The 19,975-nt window shown below is 36.3% G+C and overlaps 1 protein-coding gene across 3 annotated transcripts in view; it reads left to right on the top strand.

Moving 5' to 3' along the window:
• Positions 1-19,975, top strand: part of TYK2 (tyrosine kinase 2) — a 44,055-nt gene that overhangs the window by 2,749 nt on the left and 21,331 nt on the right. For 2 of the 3 annotated variants that reach the window (XM_026711547.2, XM_026711549.2), the window contains exons 2-6: positions 3,371-3,571; positions 4,327-4,450; positions 16,425-16,578; positions 18,380-18,543; positions 18,899-19,283. In XM_026711547.2, coding sequence (XP_026567332.1) covers positions 3,385-3,571; positions 4,327-4,450; positions 16,425-16,578; positions 18,380-18,543; positions 18,899-19,283 — 1,014 coding nt within the window. In that variant the 5' untranslated portion in view covers positions 3,371-3,384. The remainder of the gene's footprint in view (positions 1-3,370; positions 3,572-4,326; positions 4,451-16,424; positions 16,579-18,379; positions 18,544-18,898; positions 19,284-19,975) is intronic. The other variant, XM_087925848.1, reaches the window with a different exon arrangement.

Genomic DNA, 19,975 nt, shown 5'->3' with positions numbered 1-19,975 from the left:
TTTTGCTATTGAGCTTGGGATTCTAATAATATGAATGAGCTCATTTCATGCTTAGTTTAAGTATTTGTGAGTATCCTGGACTCAAATTACAAAATTTAATTTTTAATTTTGGTTGTTTCTATTGTTTTATAACCAATCTGGGGTTTGTTTGTTCTTTTTTTAATAAAGTTTTATTGAGTTTTAACAAAACAAATAAAACATCTTATTTGAGTACAGCATCGTTCCAGGTTGTCACATTTCCATACAATTTCATATGCATATTCATCTTATGTATTCAACTTCATATCTTATTACTCTTTTTCCAAAAATTTTAAAAACAGCAAAAACTATATATATATACTGTATAAACATTAGTAAACAAAATAGGTATTCAAATTCATTCTAGTACTGGTATGAGTTTTGTAAATCTTTCACGTTTCTTTTTAATATTTATCAATCTTTGAGAACAATTGAAATGTTTCCCTCCCTTCTTCATTATTATGTTAATTATTAATAAACACACCATTGGATAGCCATACAGTTTTATCTTATAAATTATTTACTATTGATAAGCAAAATAATTATTCAAATTCATTCTAGTAACTGGTATAAATTTCCTTATATATCTTTCACATTTCTTTTCAATATTTTATCAATCTTTAGAAACAATTACAATGATTCCCTCACTTCTTTATTATTGCATTAATTATAAATAAACATACCATTACATAACAATACGGTTTTATCTCATAGATTATTTACTTATTTCATTTCTCACTCATTACAGTATTCTACTGTCACAACACTATCTTTTGTACCTTTGCAAAATCCTCACTTTTAACTTAATTTAGCCATTGTCTCTTGTGTTTTCTAGCTGAGCAAATACCTTTAATCCTAGTACGTTTCCCCTTTTTCTTTATTTCCTGCTTTTGTCCCTCACAAGTTCTTTCCCTTTCTATCTCCCCCCCCCTTTTTTTTTTCTCATCCCTTTTTTTATACCCTTCTGTCTCTAATTTTCCTTTCGGTAGTTTTCTTTTCTGCTTCTCCTTGCTATTATACTTCTTTTTCAGACTATTTTTCTTTTTGGCTGTTGCCTTTGATCTCAAACTTTTAACTCCTTTCCCCCTTTTTCCCCTTTTTACCACATTTTGCATTATTTGATCATTAAAAATGGCTTCTTCTTTGTTCCGCTCTTCTTCTTGCTCTTGAAGCTTTTCCTTTTGCTTTTCATAGTTCAGGATCTCTTTTGAACAACCACCCAATTGACTTTAAGTCAAACAGAAAAAGAAAGAAAAAACCAATGCCAAAAACTTTTTTTTTAAATCACCAAATGATCCCAGACTGTTCCTTCTTGTTTCTTTCCTTTACTTTTCCTTTCCGTGGGTTACTGTATTGTTTAATAAGATTTCAATGTATCCTTGGGAGTCTTTTCAAAGTTTCACTGTTAATCCTCCTGATTTTTCCAGGTGGCACTCCATTTTTCCATTATTCCAAGTCCCACCCTTTTGCCTCCACTCTTCTCCTTTTTTAGGGCTTTAAAATGACCAAGAAAAAATCTTCATTCTCCTTTTGACACTTAGATTTCAGCTTAAGGTTGCCTATTAGTGTCAAAATAGATTCATATAAATTTCTTTCCATACCATTTGTAATTGTCAATATAAAGGCAAAAAAAAAAAAGATTTTTAACCTCCTTTTCTCTCTCCTTAGCCACGTAAAGATCTTCTTTCAGAAATATCCCTATAGGTACTTTTAGATTCAGGGTACCTTGCTTAAATGTTCTCTGTTGTTTAGCCCGGTCTGTCCTGCTTTCCTCTTTGACTTCCTCCTGCACAATCTTATCCAGTCGGGTTCCTCTTTGAGGTGGCCATTTCTGACCACCGCTGCAACCACCTTCAGGAAAGGGAGTTTAGACCAGCCAAGGAGGAGAGATGCGGCTTCCCTCCACTCGGCCAGCAATCTCCCCCCTCTTCACCACCTCTACGGGGTGGCTTCAGCCCTGAATCCAAAGGATCGGGGCGCTCCAGCGGCGAGAACAGATCGAAACCGCACCTGATCGCAGATTTTGGTCTGTCGCTGAAGAGACCCAAACTGGAAGTTGGGGGGGGGGGGTGTTGTTCAATGGTGAGGCAGAAACAAAAACAGCTGAGCTTATGGACAGAATTCTATTTTTCCCAGTATTAATGAAGAAATAATATTTAGTGGCATTTTCAAATTTGTTTATTTAAGAAAGTTATATTTTGTTGCTGATTTGTGTAACTGCCAGGGAGACTTAATGTTCATCATCCTCATTTTTATTAAGTGTAGGTATCATGATGGCTTGAATGATTGGATGCTTGAACTAATATTGTATTGGTTATTGTTAATGCTAATTTCTGAAATATCTTTTTTCTAGGAAAATAAGAATCCAGAATCTATGATTCTGTTCATTTTTAGAATTTCAGTTGAAAAGTACTAAATCTGGAAGCTAGAGTGCTATTATTTGGTAAAGGTAATTTTGATCACATTGCTCATTTTATCAGTGTGAATTTTTAAGTAGGAGTCTAGAAAATAGTATCTGGTTGCCACTACTAAAAAGTGATTTCATTCTGGTAACATCCAAGGATAAGTTGGATGTTACCTGATAAGTTTCACTTAGAAATAGTATCTCTAAATCAGGGATGTCAAACTCAAGGCCCAGGGACCAGATCCGGCCTGCAGGGTGCTTAGATCTGGCTTACGGGTCCACCCTGGAAGCAGTGAAGGACCGGTCTGTGGATTTTCGCTGGCAGAGGGTGGCAGGAGGCCGTTGCAGCTGAAAATGGAGCTCAAGAGCCGCTTTTGCTACCAGAATGCTTGGGCCACCACAGATACCATCAACACGAGTGACATGAAGTTGGCCATGCCCACTCCAGCTCTCGAGGTCAAACACAACTCTGATGAGGCCCTTAATGAAATCGAGTTTGGCCCCCTGCTCTGAAAGGTCCCATCAGCTGTACAAGAATAAGGCATTCTTTTACAATTATACCATGTTGCGTCTTGAGATAGCAATGTGCCTATTTTTTTTAAGAGAGGAGATAAATATTCACCCATTTTTTTCTCTGTAACTTCCTGTTCTGTGTGCAAAAAGAAAAAAATGGATTTTTCTTTTGTGGTGAAGAACAGGAAATGTGTAAGACTTACCATGCTGGCTATCCGAGTGTGTATTTAGGTAATTCACCCAAATGTATCGACCCTTGCACTTGAGTTCCTCTCTAAGATAAATGAAATAGGCAATTTTGTTTGATAACCAGGTAGTGGTTCGTTTAATATTTTGAGAATAATTGTAATCTATAGTAGATATGGTTCCTTATAATGATTTGCTCTTGCAAATGTTTCAAATTCTCTAAATGTTTTTATGTTTTCCTCCACTAAGGATTGAAAATTAGCATGATGCCTCTCTGCCACTCTGCAGTAAAACACAGTGAATCAGGCATGGAGAGGGAACATTTTTCACCTGCTGGGGGTCTGAGGGTATTTTTGCACTGGAAGGGTGAGGCAGAGGAACAATACCAGACATACATCAAAGGGACACCTTGTGCTGAAGAGATCTGCATTGATATCGCACAGAAGATAGGTAAGAAACAATAGGTTTTGGCTTGTCTAAATCTGTTTGTGGTAGACATGTGTAGCCCCTATTCTTTTGATAAATATCCTTTCGATTAATAATTTAGAAAACTATGGCCTGAAGAGATTCCTCAGAAGGAAGAATAGAAGCTACCTTTTGTAGATAAAAGGTTAATACTCATTCATATTTCCCAGCAAACCATATGAGTTTGAGTTTATAATCTCTTTTAATTATATGCTTATAAAGTTTTGTATAAAGGTTTGGTTATTGACACACACCAATCTCATTATCTATCTACCTATCTATCATAAAATATGATATAAAAAGTTCTTTTTCTTGCAAGAACCCAAAATAATCCAGTGCAGCTGAGTGGCAGGAAATTCAAGTAGAGAAAATAAAATATTTGTTAAAAATTCTAATTCTATTTGCATTCTAAGAGTACAAAGCTTATTTATGGCACCTGTTTCCACAAGATGAATCATTGTGCAACAATTTGGGCAGTTCTAATCAAGGAAATTGGTTTTATTCCCCATGAGTTCATTAATCAGTGGCTACTAGTCAATAACCAGAAGGTTACAGAGAGAGGACTGCTGTGTTCATGTCCTGCTTTGGGTTTTCTGGTTGATTACTATGAGAAGCTGGATCCGGGACTACGTAACCTTTGGTGTCAACCAGTAAAAGTAACTTCTAGGATTGTGCTCAGTATGATTTGATGGCATAACTGAAGAATTTCTCATTTTTCTGTATTTTTTAATTTTTAATAGGAATCACACCAACCTGCTTCAGTCTGTTTGCACTCTATGACCCAGAGGCTAAACTTTGGTTCCCTCCCAATTATGTCTTTTATGTTGATAGTGATATCAAGATCACTGTGCATTTTCGTATGAGGTAGGAATATTCTTTGCTTCCATGAGTGTGTTCCACTTTGTTTGCCTGTACATTTGGGGTTGTAATCTCAGAATAGTTGATATTAAAATAGTTATTTGTTTAAGACATTTGAGAATGTGTATATTTGTAATGTGCTGCCTCTCTTTTAATGCATTTAATCAAATTATTAGTTAAATAGTTAAATTTAAGGAGCTGCAGTAGTAATTGATAAGCAGTATCCAGTCTTTTTATGGAAGAATTAAGAGATGATGACTTTTATTCTTCAATCTGAAAGATGTTATGGAACTACTGATTTATATATATGACAGCATACATTAATCCTTATTCTACCTTTCAAAGATAATTTCAGTTAAGTGAATTTCTACTTGTTGCAGAATTTAATAATAAAGACGATAGATCCTTAAAGGGTAGAATGAGAGAGCTAAAAGCTTTCTAAATACCCTAGACCAGTGAGGGTGAACCTTTTAGAGACCAAGTTACTAAACTGTAACTCAAAACCCACTCATTTATTGCAAAGTGCCAACATGGCCATTTAACCTGAATACTGACGTTTTACTACCTAAAATAATGATAAGGCAGAGTTCAGCTAATTGTTCTAAGAAAAACACGATAAATGCACTTTTATGTCCCTTCATTTTTCCCCTGTTTTGTGCCAGAAGTTTGCCACCACTGCCCTAGGCATATTGCATCATTATTTACAACCTCATAAACAGCCCAAATGCCATAGTTTCCTACGCTTAATCTTGTGAGTGTATTTTTATTTTGTATATTCTGCTTTCAAACTTTCAAAAGGGGAATTTTTGTTATGTCCTCATATGAGAGTAAATGGTAAAACGTATTTTATTTCTTAACAGCTTAAATAACTGTGATAAGCAAATAGAATTGTGGTGGAATAGTATACTGTGATATGTAAATATTAATTAGAATATGAAGCAGTAACACTGAAAAAATATTTGTCTTTAATTATCTTCTGACTTGTTGATTTTTATATTGTAAATCTACAAATTAACTGGAATGCTGGCAAGGTTAAAATAAGGAAATGTGCTGATTTTGAAGGGTCTGAGATTTTTGACTTAACATTACACCTTGAAATAATTCTTACATCATCAGATATGCAGAGCTGAATCTATTGCAGATGTTTGTAATCTACAATGTGTAGCTATTACATATAATAGTGATGTAATCTACCAAGTTGCATCAATCAGTTTTTTGATAACCTGCAAACTACAGTTATGATGAGAACTTTGTTGTGGTCAGACTGTTATCGTTAATATATGAATAGAAAGCAAATAATATTTTTCCAGGATAGATTGTTGCTCTTGTGGATTTACGTATTCTGGAAGTGACATTCTTTTGCTTTCCTGATTTTGGAGGGGCGTGGAGTTTGGCTATACATACATCCTTGACTTACGAGAGCAATTGGGACCATGATTGTTGTCACTAAGTGATATTATAAAGCATGACCACATTACTGAGCAACTACTGAGTCCCTGTAGTCCTGGTTCTTATTTTATTTATTTATCTCATTTATATGAGATTATGGTAGCTCATAAGAACTGACTCTGAGTGGCATAAAACAATAAATGCAGCAAATGTACAAAAACAATAATTATAAAAGTATAAAAAGTAATTATTAAAAATAAAAAACACTTAAAAAATTAAAATATACAAATCACATGGGGAGGGTAAAAGATCTACCACAAGGGAGCTGTCTAAAAATGTGTCTATTTCCCTGGTATCCTCAGATCTGACGACATAAATAGATCTTGAGAAATGTCCAGAATGATGATAGGAATGGAGCCAACCTGACTTTGGTGGTAGAGAATGTTCTATCAGGCCAGCGCCACAGCAGAGAAGGCCTGCCTCCTGAAACCCAGCTAACGTAGATCCCTGGCAGATGGTTGCTATCATTAACTGAACCCCATAATCATTAAGTGAGGTGATTTCTACTGGCTTTTCACAACTAAAGTCAGTGGAGAATGTTAAACACTGACTTTCAAACTTTGCATCAAATGGGAGATCAAATAGGTTCCTTAGGAGACTTTGTCATCCAAAAGAGGAAGGACTAGAAGACCTCCAAGGTCCCTTCCTATACTGTTCTGTTCTGGAAGTTGGCAGGAAGTTGCAAGTTCTTGGTCCATAAGTAGGTAAGTGGCTGCTGCCAGTTGGGGAAGTGAGTGAGAGTGTGAATGTGAGGCACCTATGTGTCTTGGGGAGAAGGTAAATAGGGAGCGTGCACAAAGGTGCAAGAGGATTGGAAAAGATGTGGGTTGCATGAGAGGCACTGTGGGTTGGGAAGGGTATGTGGGGAACTGTGCGTCACTATATGGGTTGGGGAGTAGTATATGTAGTAGTTTGCCATGTCGTTGTTAGTGGAAGTGTGGTTCTCCTTGGTTGTTTACTGCTTAATTGTTTGTGTGAATTGACAGTTCCTTGATTAAGGTATTGTATATTGCTTAATTTTTTGTCTGGTGTTAATACTGCTGTTAATCCCTGCTTATCTGGATTGCTGGAGAGGAGGTGTTCTGGTCTTTTTGTTTTCTTTTATCTTTTTAATTGTCTCTTTTGAATGATATGAAAATATTGTTAAACTTTAGGTGTCTGTTGATGTTTGATTTATCTGAGTGCTAAGATTCCCAGAATTCCTAGCATTTTTGGATTTAGCTATGATGCTCACAGTTTCCCAGTTGAAATGAGAATTAAGTCTGTTCCTGTATTGTAAAAATACATGTATTTTCAACTATTAATTGGTGTAACATTTGTGTATATAAACAGAGATCAAACCTCATTCCTTTGTAGTACTGAAGATGTTACCTAGTTAGGTAAAGAAACACCTGCAAGTAAACAACCAAGTTCAGAGAGGACCAAGGATTCCCACAATTGAATTGTGTTTAGGAAACCTATGCAGATGAATGAGTCAGCATGCCCAACTTTCAATCTATTAGGTTATGTCTATATTGTGCTTATTTCTCTTGAAATATTTGCTATTAAAATCTTCACTTCTGATCTGAGTTCAATATGTTATTGTAATGTTCATTGGATTTCATTTTATGACAGTTCCTTAAGAATTTATCAATGTTTCTGAAGATGTAAATAATGTAGCAAATGTGATAAATACCCTTATGTTTAACCCTTCAAAATATCCTGTACTAGGAAAATTTACAATAACAGAATCTTGTAAGTCTGAATGTCTCTCCCTTTTCCTTCTTCATGAGAACTTAGCAAGGGTCAAATACATTTTTGCTTCTTTGGCTTATCCACTTGGTTGCAGTTCTTTCTCCTGTTCCTCATACTGCCCGTTATAGAAAGATTGAACTCAAAATGTTTTTCTGGATAACTAAGGTTGACTGGTTTGGTTATGGGATATTAATTATCATCATCAATACTTAATTGGTATTCCAAAACAGCAATCCATCTATTCTTTAAAACTGTTGTTGAATAAGCTGATCATTTCTGACATAATTGTGTGAGGAGTACACCCCAAAAGGACAGTGCCAGAAACCTCACAGCACCAGAAACCTCAGAAAACAGTGCCAAGAGACTCAAGCCAGCCCTTCCATTAAGAAAATCAAGAAGCACCAGCTGAAAGGAAACTCAGAACAGCCCTGCTAATGGCTGTTACAAAAGTAACAGCTGACAACATAAACACTTAAATAGAATCATTAAGATAAGGAGAATCAGGCTAAACATAAACTCTCCAAGGTAAATCTAAACTACTTCCTGCCCCCTGACAGGATTAACCCTTAGGACAAGAAAATACAAAAGCCAGGATAGGATTAACCCCTTAAAGCAGGGAAACAAAACCCAGAGCAATCAGAAACAACAAAACCCATCAAGCTGAAGGAGCTTCAAAGGGGAATTAAGCATAAAAGGCTCAGATTCACACTTCCAACCTACTTGCAAGCCAGGAAGGCTCGGCTGTGTCACTTTTTGCTTCTTGCCTTCCTACATTAAAAAAAAATCTACTTTCTGGCAGCTGGCTTCTGCGTCCATTTCTTCTCAGCAGCTGCAGTGTCTCCCAGCTGGGAATGAACTGGAAAAACATCTTCCAATAATTGGTTGGAAAACCTTTGTCTTGACTTTTTTCAATCAGGTTACCAGCACATTTTCTTGATACTTGGGAGTTTACACTCAGTTTTGGAGCAGTTTGCAGAATTATAATTAAAACAAGCTCAGCTTTAGTGTGATAGCTCATCACTGTCTTCTGTGTTACTCAGAATCTATGAAACAATTATTGGTAAAATTAATTAAATTTGATCAATGAGTGTTACTGGTTTACAGCAATACAATTATACATTTATCTCTTATTCTGTAATTTGTCCTGTTGAACCATCAAAATCATAAATCATGTGGTTTCCATTTACATATAAAACAGATAATTTGTAGCTAAAAGGACTGAAATATATACTATGTTATAATCTTAAAGAAAATTTTTATCAAATGATTTGCTATTGATATGTGTCACTAGAGAAATTGTTTAGAATGTATACAGTCACTTTAAATTTATGTTGGAGATGGGAACAAGAAAGGACATTTTGTGTTTGGTGGATGTGTATAAAACCAAGAGATTTTGGATTTAAATGCATACACTGATTCAATGGATTGTAAAGATTAATATAAACAAGATAGATAAGTATAGATAAATAAAATAAGTTTAATATGCACCAGAAACCAGAGGTTTTTCTTTTAGGAATGATGGACAAATAGTGAGAGTCAAGTCAGGAAACATTTTTTTCTATATAACTGCAGTAAGATAATTGCATGAACAAAGATGGAAAGATTCTGCACTACCCGCAATGAAGGTATGATTGGTAAGATGATAGAACTTGCTGAAATAGCTAAATCGACTTCTTTGATCAGATAAAAGACAAATATCGACATTAATTGCTGACTGGAAAACCCCTTATAGACTTTTGGCATGAAACACAAAATAATATGATTTATGATTTTGTCTTTTTAAAACAACTTTATTAAAGCTAACTGCAGTAGTAAAAACTAATACAAACTAAAAGAAAGAAAAAATAAAAAAGTAAAAAGTGCAAAGGAAAAGGAAAAGAAATAATGTAGAAAACACAAAGAAAAGTAATTAAAATTAAAAAAGTATATAAAGAAGTGATTTCCAAACTTCATCTCAACAAGTATAAACAAGTTTACCTAAAACCTAATGCATTATCATTTCAGAACTGATATCAGTAAAATCCATTAAGGTTGCTTGAAGTAAAATATCTATTTCAACTTTGATCACATAAACCAACTTTATATTCCTTCCTTTTACATCTAACAATCTTAATCTTTAGTCCATTCAATGGGATTTTTTTCTTTTTTTTTTTTGTTACCTTCTGACAAAATTCATCCAAATCTCTTTTGTAAAGGAATTATCCAAGTCAATCTTATGGTTTATTATTTATAATTCTCTTTTGATTTTTTAAAACATCAACTAATATCTTCTGTATGATCAATGAAACATCTTTTTCCATGTCATTCTTGTAACCTGCCATATGTAGATCCATTTTCAGTGCCAACATTTTTATCAGATGAAGTTGCTCTTCTTCTGTGATTTCTTCCAAACATCTTTTGGACACTTCAAAGTTTAACTTAATAATTTAGCTGCTTCACAGGAAAGATTATTAAGTTAATTCCCAAACTTTGAAGTGGAGACATCAGAGACAGCTAAAATACAACTGCCAGCCAAATGTAGCCCCGACCTCATTGTGGAGGAACAGGAGGTGAGGAGCATTCTGAGGGCTGTGGATCTTAGAAAGGCTGCTGGTCCTGACGGTATCTCTGGCCAAGTGCTTAAAGACTGTGCTGATCAGTTGGCTGGAGTCTTTACCAGGATCTTCAATTGGTCTTTACCCCAGTCCACTATTCCATCTTGTTTGAAGGCTTCCACCATTGTTCCGCTGCCAAAGAAGTTCCCTATCAATAACTTCAACAATTATAGGCCAGTGGCACTCACTCCTATCATCATGAAGTGCTTTGAGAAATTGGTCTGCCGGCACATCATTTCTAGTCTTCTGCATACATTTGATAAACACCAGTTTGCATACAGAAGAAATAGAAATAGATTCTGCATACATTTGATAAACACCAGTTTGCATACAGAAGAAATAGATCTACAGAGGACGCTATAGCCATCCCTCTTCACACTGCTCTGACTTATCTGGAACAGCGGGAAGGCTATGTGAGGATGCTTTTTGTAGATTTTAGTTCTGCATTTAACACAATTCTTCCACATAGACTGGTGTCTAAACTTCTGGACCTTGGACTTTCTCATTCAGTCTGCCTTTGGATTATGGATTTCCTGTCTGGCGGCTCACAGAGGGTCAGATAGGTAATCATACCTCTTCAGCCCTTATTCTTAACACTGGTATACTACAGGGTTGCATGTTGAGTCCCTTACTCTATACTCTTTATGTGCATGACTGCATTCCCACTCACGCTAGTAATACTATTACTAAATTTGCAGATGATACAACAGTGGTGGGACTCATCTTCGGGGGATGAATCTTTATCCACAGTGATTGAAGTGGTGGCCTACTAAGTGGCTGCTTGTTCTTTGGTTCTGCTTTTTGCGGAGTCATCTTCGGTCCACCATTTCTTCCTTTGGAAGTCTCATTTAGATGCCCATTTCTGTATTTTGTCATTGTGTGAGATTAGATAAAAAAGAGTGGGTATTTAGAGAAGCCACTGTTCTATTGTTCATTGAATTGTTTTCTTGAAGATGGTTGGAAGCCTATTCAAGTTCTTTTAAAAAAAGATATTTAAATGTTGTAATCAGGATTAAATACAGAGTTGCTGCTCTTTGAGTCATTTTATTTGGGGTAATTTTGTTTTTATTAATGGTACATACATTTTTAGAAATGGGATTATTCTGCAGTTATTTCGTTACAGGACTTTTTTTTTCATATTAAGTCAATTAATTTGTCTAAGGAAATCTAACCTGAGTATAACCTTATATATAGTGAAATGATTGGGACTGAATAATATTTTAATGCAGTACTATGACATATGGAGAGTTTTATTTGGTTTGTGTATTCTGAGTGCCAAGAATATTATGCATTTGTATTGAAAATTCATAATTCTCATTTCTTCCAGAAGTAATTAGGTATATATATATATTATCAGTAATTTTGATATTCTTTTTTAAATATTGTACTGAATAATAATGTTTTGTATAAAATTATAATATTCAGTGACTGAAAAGTAGGCTATTGGTATAATAATGAAAAACTCCATCAAATGCTACTGGAGCTTGCATTTGTGTGTTTCTTGGTCATTGTGGTTTAACCACATGTTTTGACAGAATTAGCTATTACTTCCTGAGAGCATTGTACAGAATGAAAAATAGTGCTTCTGAATCAAGAGCACAGCAGTTCTTAGCTTATCGTTCTTTCAGTATAACTCTAACCTACTTTTCACAATTATCTGATATATTGAGACTGCATTTTAAACAAGAAAACGCTTTTAAGAAGACCTTAATAGAGATGTAATAAGTCTTCCCTCTCTCCTCTTTCCCCTTATCCCAATTTAAGTCCTACATCATTTTAGCCATTTCATACATATGATGAAATTAGCTCAACTTCATGAAAGTTTATGCCTCTTAATAATATTTGTTAATCTAGATAAAGTGATATCAGACCACTTCAGATTCTCAGAATTTATGCCACAGCTATTGTGGTGAGAAGGAAAAGAAAAGAGGAAATCTGCTTCAATTTGATAGTGGGTGTGGGGGGCAAATGTTTCCTTTGCTATCTTTATTCTTTTGTCTTACACTATTTTTGTCTTTTTTGTATTTTTTTACTATTAAAAATGATTGTAACAATTGTAAACCACCCAACTAGAGTCGCAGGGAGTCAGTGGCATCTAACTTTCATAGATAATTATTGTTATAGTTGTCGTTATCATTATCATCATCATTATCATCATCACCATCATCATTATTATTATTGTTATTATTATTATTATTATCATTATTTCTTTTATTAATTAAACATGAAACTCAGTCAACTAAACTTTTAAAAATGTATCACAAATATTGACTGGCACTGATGGTTGATACAGGTTGCTGCCAGCATCCTAGGTATCAACCAAGTATCTTCTTAAAATGTATGTTGTGGGTACTCTATCTTTTTAATCTTCATTTTTAAGTGCTTTGGTTTTATTGTATTGCAAATAATTGCTGGGGTGCATCCACAGTTTCGTTGTACTTGTACAATGACAATAAAGTTCTTCTAATTCTAATTCTTCTAATTCTGAGTAGCACAGTCTTTTGCAACTCCGCTGGTGCTACAGCAGGAAGCTGCACTTCTTGATGTATTTTGCAAAGTTCTTGGACATGGTACCAAATGCCCAGATGACAATGGGTATCACTGTTACATGTTACATCCATAATTGCATGATTTTGACGGCCAGGTCGCAATATTTCATGATTTTTTCCAGTTCTTTTCCTTTGACTCTGGTGTCTCCTGGTACAGCGATATCAGTAAATTGTACACTTTGGTTTTTGACAACTGTGATATTTTGGTATGTTGTGTTCCAAATGATGATCTGTCTGTATTCAAAAGTCCCACAAATCTTTACCTTCTCCTTTTCAACAACTTTTTCCACTTTATGTTCCCATGACTTCAGATACAGGTAAGTCGTGTTTTTTACATAATGACCAGTGGATTAATTTAGCAACTCGGTCATGTCTAGCTTTGTAATCAGTTTGCGCGATTTTGCTGCACTCAGATATTAAGTTTGAAACAGTTTCAACTTTGTCATTGCAAAGTTGGCAGTTTGGATTGTCAGTGGATTTTTCTATCTTCGCTTTCATGGCATTAGTTTGTAGTGCTTGTTCTTCAGCCAGTATTAAACCTTCCGTTTCTTTCTTGATGGTTCCCATCTTAAGCCATGCCCATGTCAAGTTGTTATCACATTTTCCTTCAATGTTTTTCAAGTGCTGTCCAGGCAAAGCTTTGGTTTTCCATCCATTTAATCTGTCATCCAGTTTATATTCTGCCTTTTTTTTTTATAGTGTTCTCCATTTCACAGCCTGCAGCAATTTTTCTGTACTTTGATTCATATAGTCATTCAAACTTCATTTTTCTTCTTCTACAGTTTGATAGACTTGCAATAGCCTTCTGCCCCCTATTCTTCTTGGCAGGTACAATCTGTCGATATCATTTTGTGGATGTAGAGCATGGTACATATTCAAAAGTTTATGTGTTTTCTGATCCAAATTTTCCAGTTCAGCCAAAGTCCAGTTGATGATTCCAGCTGGGTAGCATATCACTAGAACTGCCCATGTATTAATGGCTTTAATTATGTTTCCAGCATTTAAATATTTTGTGGACCCTCCTGATGTATTCGTTTTGTGTTGACTCTTTGATTTTTCCATTCAAGATATTATCTGCTTCCAATGTGCCTAGGTATTTGTAACTGTCATCCTTTGCTAATGCATTCACTATGCTTTCATTTCTCAGTTCTATTCCTTCTATTTTTTTCCATTTTTCCTCACTGCATGGATAATATAGCACATTTTTCAAGTCCAAAGTTCATTTTGATGTTGCTGCTGAACAGTTGAACTGTGTTGAGTATTGATTTAAGTTCAATGGGGTTTTTCGCATAAATTTTTAAGTCATCCATGTAGCCAACATCTTGCTATGCTGGCTTGAGATTTGGTAGCCCAGTTTTGTGTTTCATAAGATTATTATCAGTGGAATTAATGCGATGTTGAACAGTACTGATGAAAGTGAGTCCCCTTGGAAGATTCCTCATTTGATGTTGGTTATGTTCTTTATTATTCATTATTCTTTATTATTATTCAATATTTATTATCATCATCACCATCTGTTAGGGATATACCCCTAGCAAGATCTGCAGGGCAGTCAGGCAGGCAGGCAAAATGTGTGAGATAAGTGTGTAGCTTACACTCAGTAAACCATACACAGTGCCAATTAAAGTAGTTTTATTCCAGCAAGAGTTAAAGCATAGTCAAAACAGTCCATATATCATACACTTAGTTCAGTCCGTCCAGGGATTATTCATTTGCAAATTCCAATGTCGAAAATGGTCAGTACACTTACAAAATAACAGTCCGGTAATTTATCTCCTCGCAGTAGAGAGAGATATGCAAAACCTCAGAAACTCCTCTCTTCTTTTCTGCAACTCCAGTAATTGCCAGCAAAACGTCAGGGAATCGTCAGCGTCTCATCAGCATCTCTTGCTCCCTCTTATGGTGTTTTCACACCACACCCAAAATACATGCTTTGCATTTAAAGTAACACACACTTTAAACTAAGAATCATAGCTTATATATATATTATCTTACCCAAACTAGTTAGGTGACCAATGTTATACCTAACACCATCATCATCATCAACATCAACAAAACCACTAGATCTGTATCTCTTTACTTCCATCTAGTGGTTGTCCAGAATTTTGCAGTGTAGGTCTCGTAGCTTTAACTTAGTGCATTCTATTGAAGGTAAGCCTTGAAAAGGTAAAGGCATATTGCTCGCCTTATGCCTACTGAGGTTATATTTATAGGCAAGCTAGTCAGAAAAGTAACAGTTGCAGCATTGAGGGTGCTAGCAGAATGAGTCATTGGCATTCATTACTCTCTTGCTACTCTTGGAGACAACTGAATTAAAGTCAATTGATATCAATTTGCCAGAACTACAGTATTTCACATCAGTAGCTATGAGAAGAAGACAGCTATTTGAAAGTATTGTCTACAAGACCTGTGTGCTGCCTTAGGTATTCCTAGTACATATGTATATAGGCAGCATACTGATTTCTTTAAATCAGTCTTGTCAAGGAACCTTAGTCAAACTCTTAGAAGACATCAATATTGCTTGTTCAGGGCAGTAATATATTAAGATAGCTTTGATCGTGACTTTTGAGAAATGCACGTTATCAATTGAGTTAATCTGTTCTTTTATTATTAGTTAGAATGATAATTGACATATAGCAATATTAGCATTCATATACCACTGTTGTAAGCGCTCACATTTAGATATTATATCCTTTATTCTTCCAGCAGTACACTATTTTAATCTCATATTGTTGTTAGGGGTCTAACTAAGGCTGCTTGATACTACAAATGTGTTCATTGTTAGTTCACTCATGCAGTTTAACACTTTGCCACTTATCTCTCTTGATATTATTTTAAAGTGGTTACATTTAAAATATTGTAAAAAGTAAATTGGTACAGATCCTGTTAAAGTTATTAATGTTTAGACATACAGTATATAATAAAAAATCAGAAGGACTGAAGGGATTTTTATTTGTAACAATTCTTGGATCTCATTCATATTTTTAGCGATCTACTGGGGATGATGTACTTGATGAACACTTAGGTCCCTTCCTATTCTATGAATTGTCCCAAGGCTGTTGAGATTCAGGCAGCTTACAGGTTTATGAATGAGTATGTAAATTAATATTATAAGATTTTATGAATAATGTTGATAAATATGACATGCAGATGGCTCCATATTTGTAATAATGACTAATATTTCATATTAACGCTATAGACTTCTTTGTAAACCAGGGGTGTCAAACTGGATTTCTTTGAGGGCCAGATCAACATTGTAGTTCTCCGTGGGCTGGTGGGGGATGGGGAGTGGAGTGGTGGGGAGATGGAACAGACATCTCCTGCCGCACCCTGTTGGCCAAAATGGGGCTCATTTTCAGTCTCCAGCAGCACTCTCCCATTTCAGCCACACAGAGGCCTTGAAAGACCCCCATGGGGTCTGTTTTTGCCTGGCAGAATGGTGCAGGAAGCCAAAAATGTGTTGGGGGTGCATGCGTCCCTCCCACAGCCCATTTTGGCTGGCAGAGGCTCCGCAGGCAGGTCCTTTGGTATTTCCAGGCCAGCCCCATGGGCCAGATTTAAGCACCCTGCAGGCTAAATCTGGCCTGCAGGTCTTGAGTTTGACACCCCTGTTGAAGACCCATTGGACTGATTGCATTACTGTTTCTCATACAGATATTATTTCCGAAACTGGCATGGGACAAATGACAAGGAGCCAGCCATATATCGCAGTATTCCTCGCTCAGCTGACTCAGAGGACAGATCATATAGGAGTGAACAAGGCAATGCCATCCTGGATAAATCATCATTTGCCTATCTCTTTGAGCAAGTATGGCATTTCTTTTCATAGTTTGTCCATTTGGATTAAGTCTAATATATATCTGGAGTGTTGTGTTAGACTAGATTGTAGTTCAGGAGAAAGTAACTTGACAAAAACTCCACAAAATGTTGGAATGGCAAGACTGCATAAACAAGAATGGTGATCACACAAAATATTGCACAGTGAAAACCAAGCTGTATGAAACAGATTGGTGAATCCGGACACCTATCAATTTAGAGCCAGAAAAGTAAGAAAACTGACCTACATTTTGTACACACAATAAAACTCATATAATCTGATTCTCCCTGAGATAGAGTATTATTTCATATTGTAAATGTAAAGAATACCTATCTTCACACTTGCTAAAATCTAGCCTGTTTCCCCGAAAATAAGACCTATCCCCAAAATAAGCCCTGGCACGCAGCCACCCACCCATTCTGTCTGGTTGCTCATGGTGCCACAGCCATGAGGCAAGGTGGGTGGTAGTGAAGCTACCCCATGCTCCCTGCACCAGCTTATCTCAAGGCCCCTGCAGTCAGGCCATCTATGCACCGACACCTGCCTCATGGCAGCAGCACTAACCATGTGCAGCAGGAGTTTATTTTGCCGCTGGCCTGCTTGCTTCCTTGTGACCACAATGGAGCAGGAGGCTGAGCATCACACTGGTGCTGCAGCTGCGAGGTCAGGCAGGTGGCAGGGCGTGGATAAAAGTTGGGCTGCGGGGGCCCTGAGGTAAGCCGGTGCAGGGCGCATGGGGCACCTCCACCTCCCCACCTCATGTCATGACTGGTGCATTGCTCGGTCTCCTCTGTTGCAACCACGAGCAAGCAGAAGAAGTGGGCTGGCAGCCATGCGGGGTCCTGCTGGATGGGGCTGCTGGAGCTGCCATTGCAAGGCAAGGAGGTGTCGGGGCATGGGTAGGCAGGCTGCGAGGGCCCTAAGCTAAACTGGTGCAGGGTGCGTGGGGCAGTTCTACCCCCCCGCCTCACAGCAGTGGCACTGGTAAACCCCACAGCCTCCTGCCCCTCCACGAGCAAGCAGAAGAAGTGGACCTCCTGTACATGGGGGAGGGGGGGAAATAAACCCCCCAAATAAGCCCTACCGCTTATTTTGCAGCCCAAAAGAAAATAAGACCTGGTCTAATTTTTGGGAAAACACAGGTAGTTCAGTTACTTAGTTCAAGCTTTCATGCAAACAGATGAAAATTATCAGAATTGGATATCAAATATGTGGTCCAACAGTAATGACTTCTAGAGAGCTTTCTTGTTTGTCTTCACTGTTGTGCATCTATTGTTTCTACATATTTAGAAATATGTAGAAAAGGAAATATTCTACATTACTTACCTATTTATCCCCCTGTTCCTTTTCAGGGTAGGATATGATATAGAGTCAATCCAAGAATGTATTACTATTGTTCTGTTGAACATCTCACTACCATTCTCATGGAAATATCTGTAATAGTATTATAGCATTCACCTATCTCAGTTTTATCCTAAAATTTCTGTTAACATTTGTATTCATTTTCTTTGCTCTCTTCTTAACTATTCCTTTGTCTTTGGGCTTCATTCCTAGCATTTTTTTCTCTTTACAGTTATACATTATGCAATCATTCTTATTTTTTTGCAGGAAAGTTTAGTATTTTGTATAACAGAAAATGCTTTGCCTATGTAAAATTGCTATGACAATCTTTGACAATATTTTCGTTCATTCCTCAATAAGAGAACAAGAATAATTCCCAAGGAGATAGATCTCAGATCTACTGTTTTGGAGAATTCCTTTCTTCGTATTATTTTGGATTATTCTTTATTAGGGGAAATATGACTTCATCAATGATATTGTCTCCTTAAAAGACCTTCACACCGAACAGGAAATTCACCAATTTAAAAATGAGAGCCTGGGAATGGCTGTCCTCCACCTGTGTCATCTTGCACTGAAGAAAGGCATTTCTCTTGAGGAAGTAGCAGAAAAAACAAGGTATTGTCATTATTTATGAAACTACATCTTTGTTTAATTAATGTGCTTTTTAGTCATGTGGTCCAAAATTTATTTTTAAAGAATTGTGCATATTATTTATTGAAATAAAAACACTATCATAAAACTTACATCTGTTGGAACTCTTTAACTTGCACATTGCTACTGATTGGAGTTTTATATGTGTGTGGGCCAATTCAACAATGAGCCTCGTTTCCAGTAATCATTTGATGTTGGGGGAGATTAGATGGAATGTCAGTCTGTGTATCTTACTAATTTTGTCATTTGTTTTACTGAATAAACATATTCATACCTATGAAAGCTGCTTTTGGTACCAGTTTGTCTATGTTCCTTGCAGTTTCAAAGAGTGCATCCCACGGTCCTTTTGCCAACAGATTCAGCAGAACAATTATTTGACCAAGTTCCGCATGAAGAATGTTTTCAAGAAATTCTTGCAGCGTTTCCAGCAGCACACATTGAGCACTGGTAAACTTACAGAACAAGATCTCATGCACAAGTACTTAGCTACTTTGGAAAACTTGGCTCCACGTTTTGGGACTGAGCTGTTTGCAGTTGTTTCACTGGAAACCGTTTCGGATGGTGAGAAGGTGCCACTTTATATCAATGGTGGTCATATGCATTTGGAGAACTCCTATTCCTCTTCTCATGGTAGCAGGCCTGGCACACATGAAGTCTGGGTCACAGGCATTAATGGGATTCAGTGGCGGCCTATCCCTGCTGAGGTAGGATTTTTTGTGGATTTGTCTTCATGTAATTCTGGAGATCTCAGCAAATTATTCCTGAGATACATATAGACGGGCGAGTTGGTTAACAATATCAAAATAGCAGATGTGACCAGGTGATTAATGCCCTTCTTCAACATCCAGTTTAAAAAGACATCTTGATCATATCATCACTTTGACATTCATTAACACACACAAACACATTGATATTCTGGGAAAGCTTAACTTTTTTTGTTCCAATTAAAAGTCCAAATTTCTAAAGATTTTGTCAGGAAAACTGGTTCAAATACAACTTGAATCTTAATTAGCATAGAACTCTTAATAACAGCCAAAATCAGTTCAAAATAAAGCTTTAAACAAATGCAATTTAATGTTCACCTAAATTTTTTTTATAAAAGTTAAAGAAAGAAACAAAACAGCCTCTGCATAGATCACACATTTGATGTTGTTGACAGATTATTGAATTCTGGGGTCTATAAGCATCCTTTTCTTTCCATTTGACTTCTGTCTTAATATTCAGGTTGCAGATTTGGTAAACTCAAAAAAATGCTTATAAAAGTCTACAAGCATGTTGATAAATGTTTATAAAAGCTAATTTGCTTTTATAAATGCATTATGCTACTGTTCCTGTTTTGAAATATTCCTTCCCCATAATAGGCAGCATGATCACCTACAGTTTTGTTTCTTCATAG

Source organism: Pseudonaja textilis, chromosome 2, assembly GCF_049901715.1.
Source record: "Pseudonaja textilis isolate UNSWEBS1 chromosome 2, rPseTex1.2, whole genome shotgun sequence".
Classification (NCBI taxonomy): domain Eukaryota; kingdom Metazoa; phylum Chordata; class Lepidosauria; order Squamata; family Elapidae; genus Pseudonaja; species Pseudonaja textilis.
Note: the sequence above shows the minus strand (reverse complement) of the source record. Positions and strands in the feature narration are given on the sequence as shown.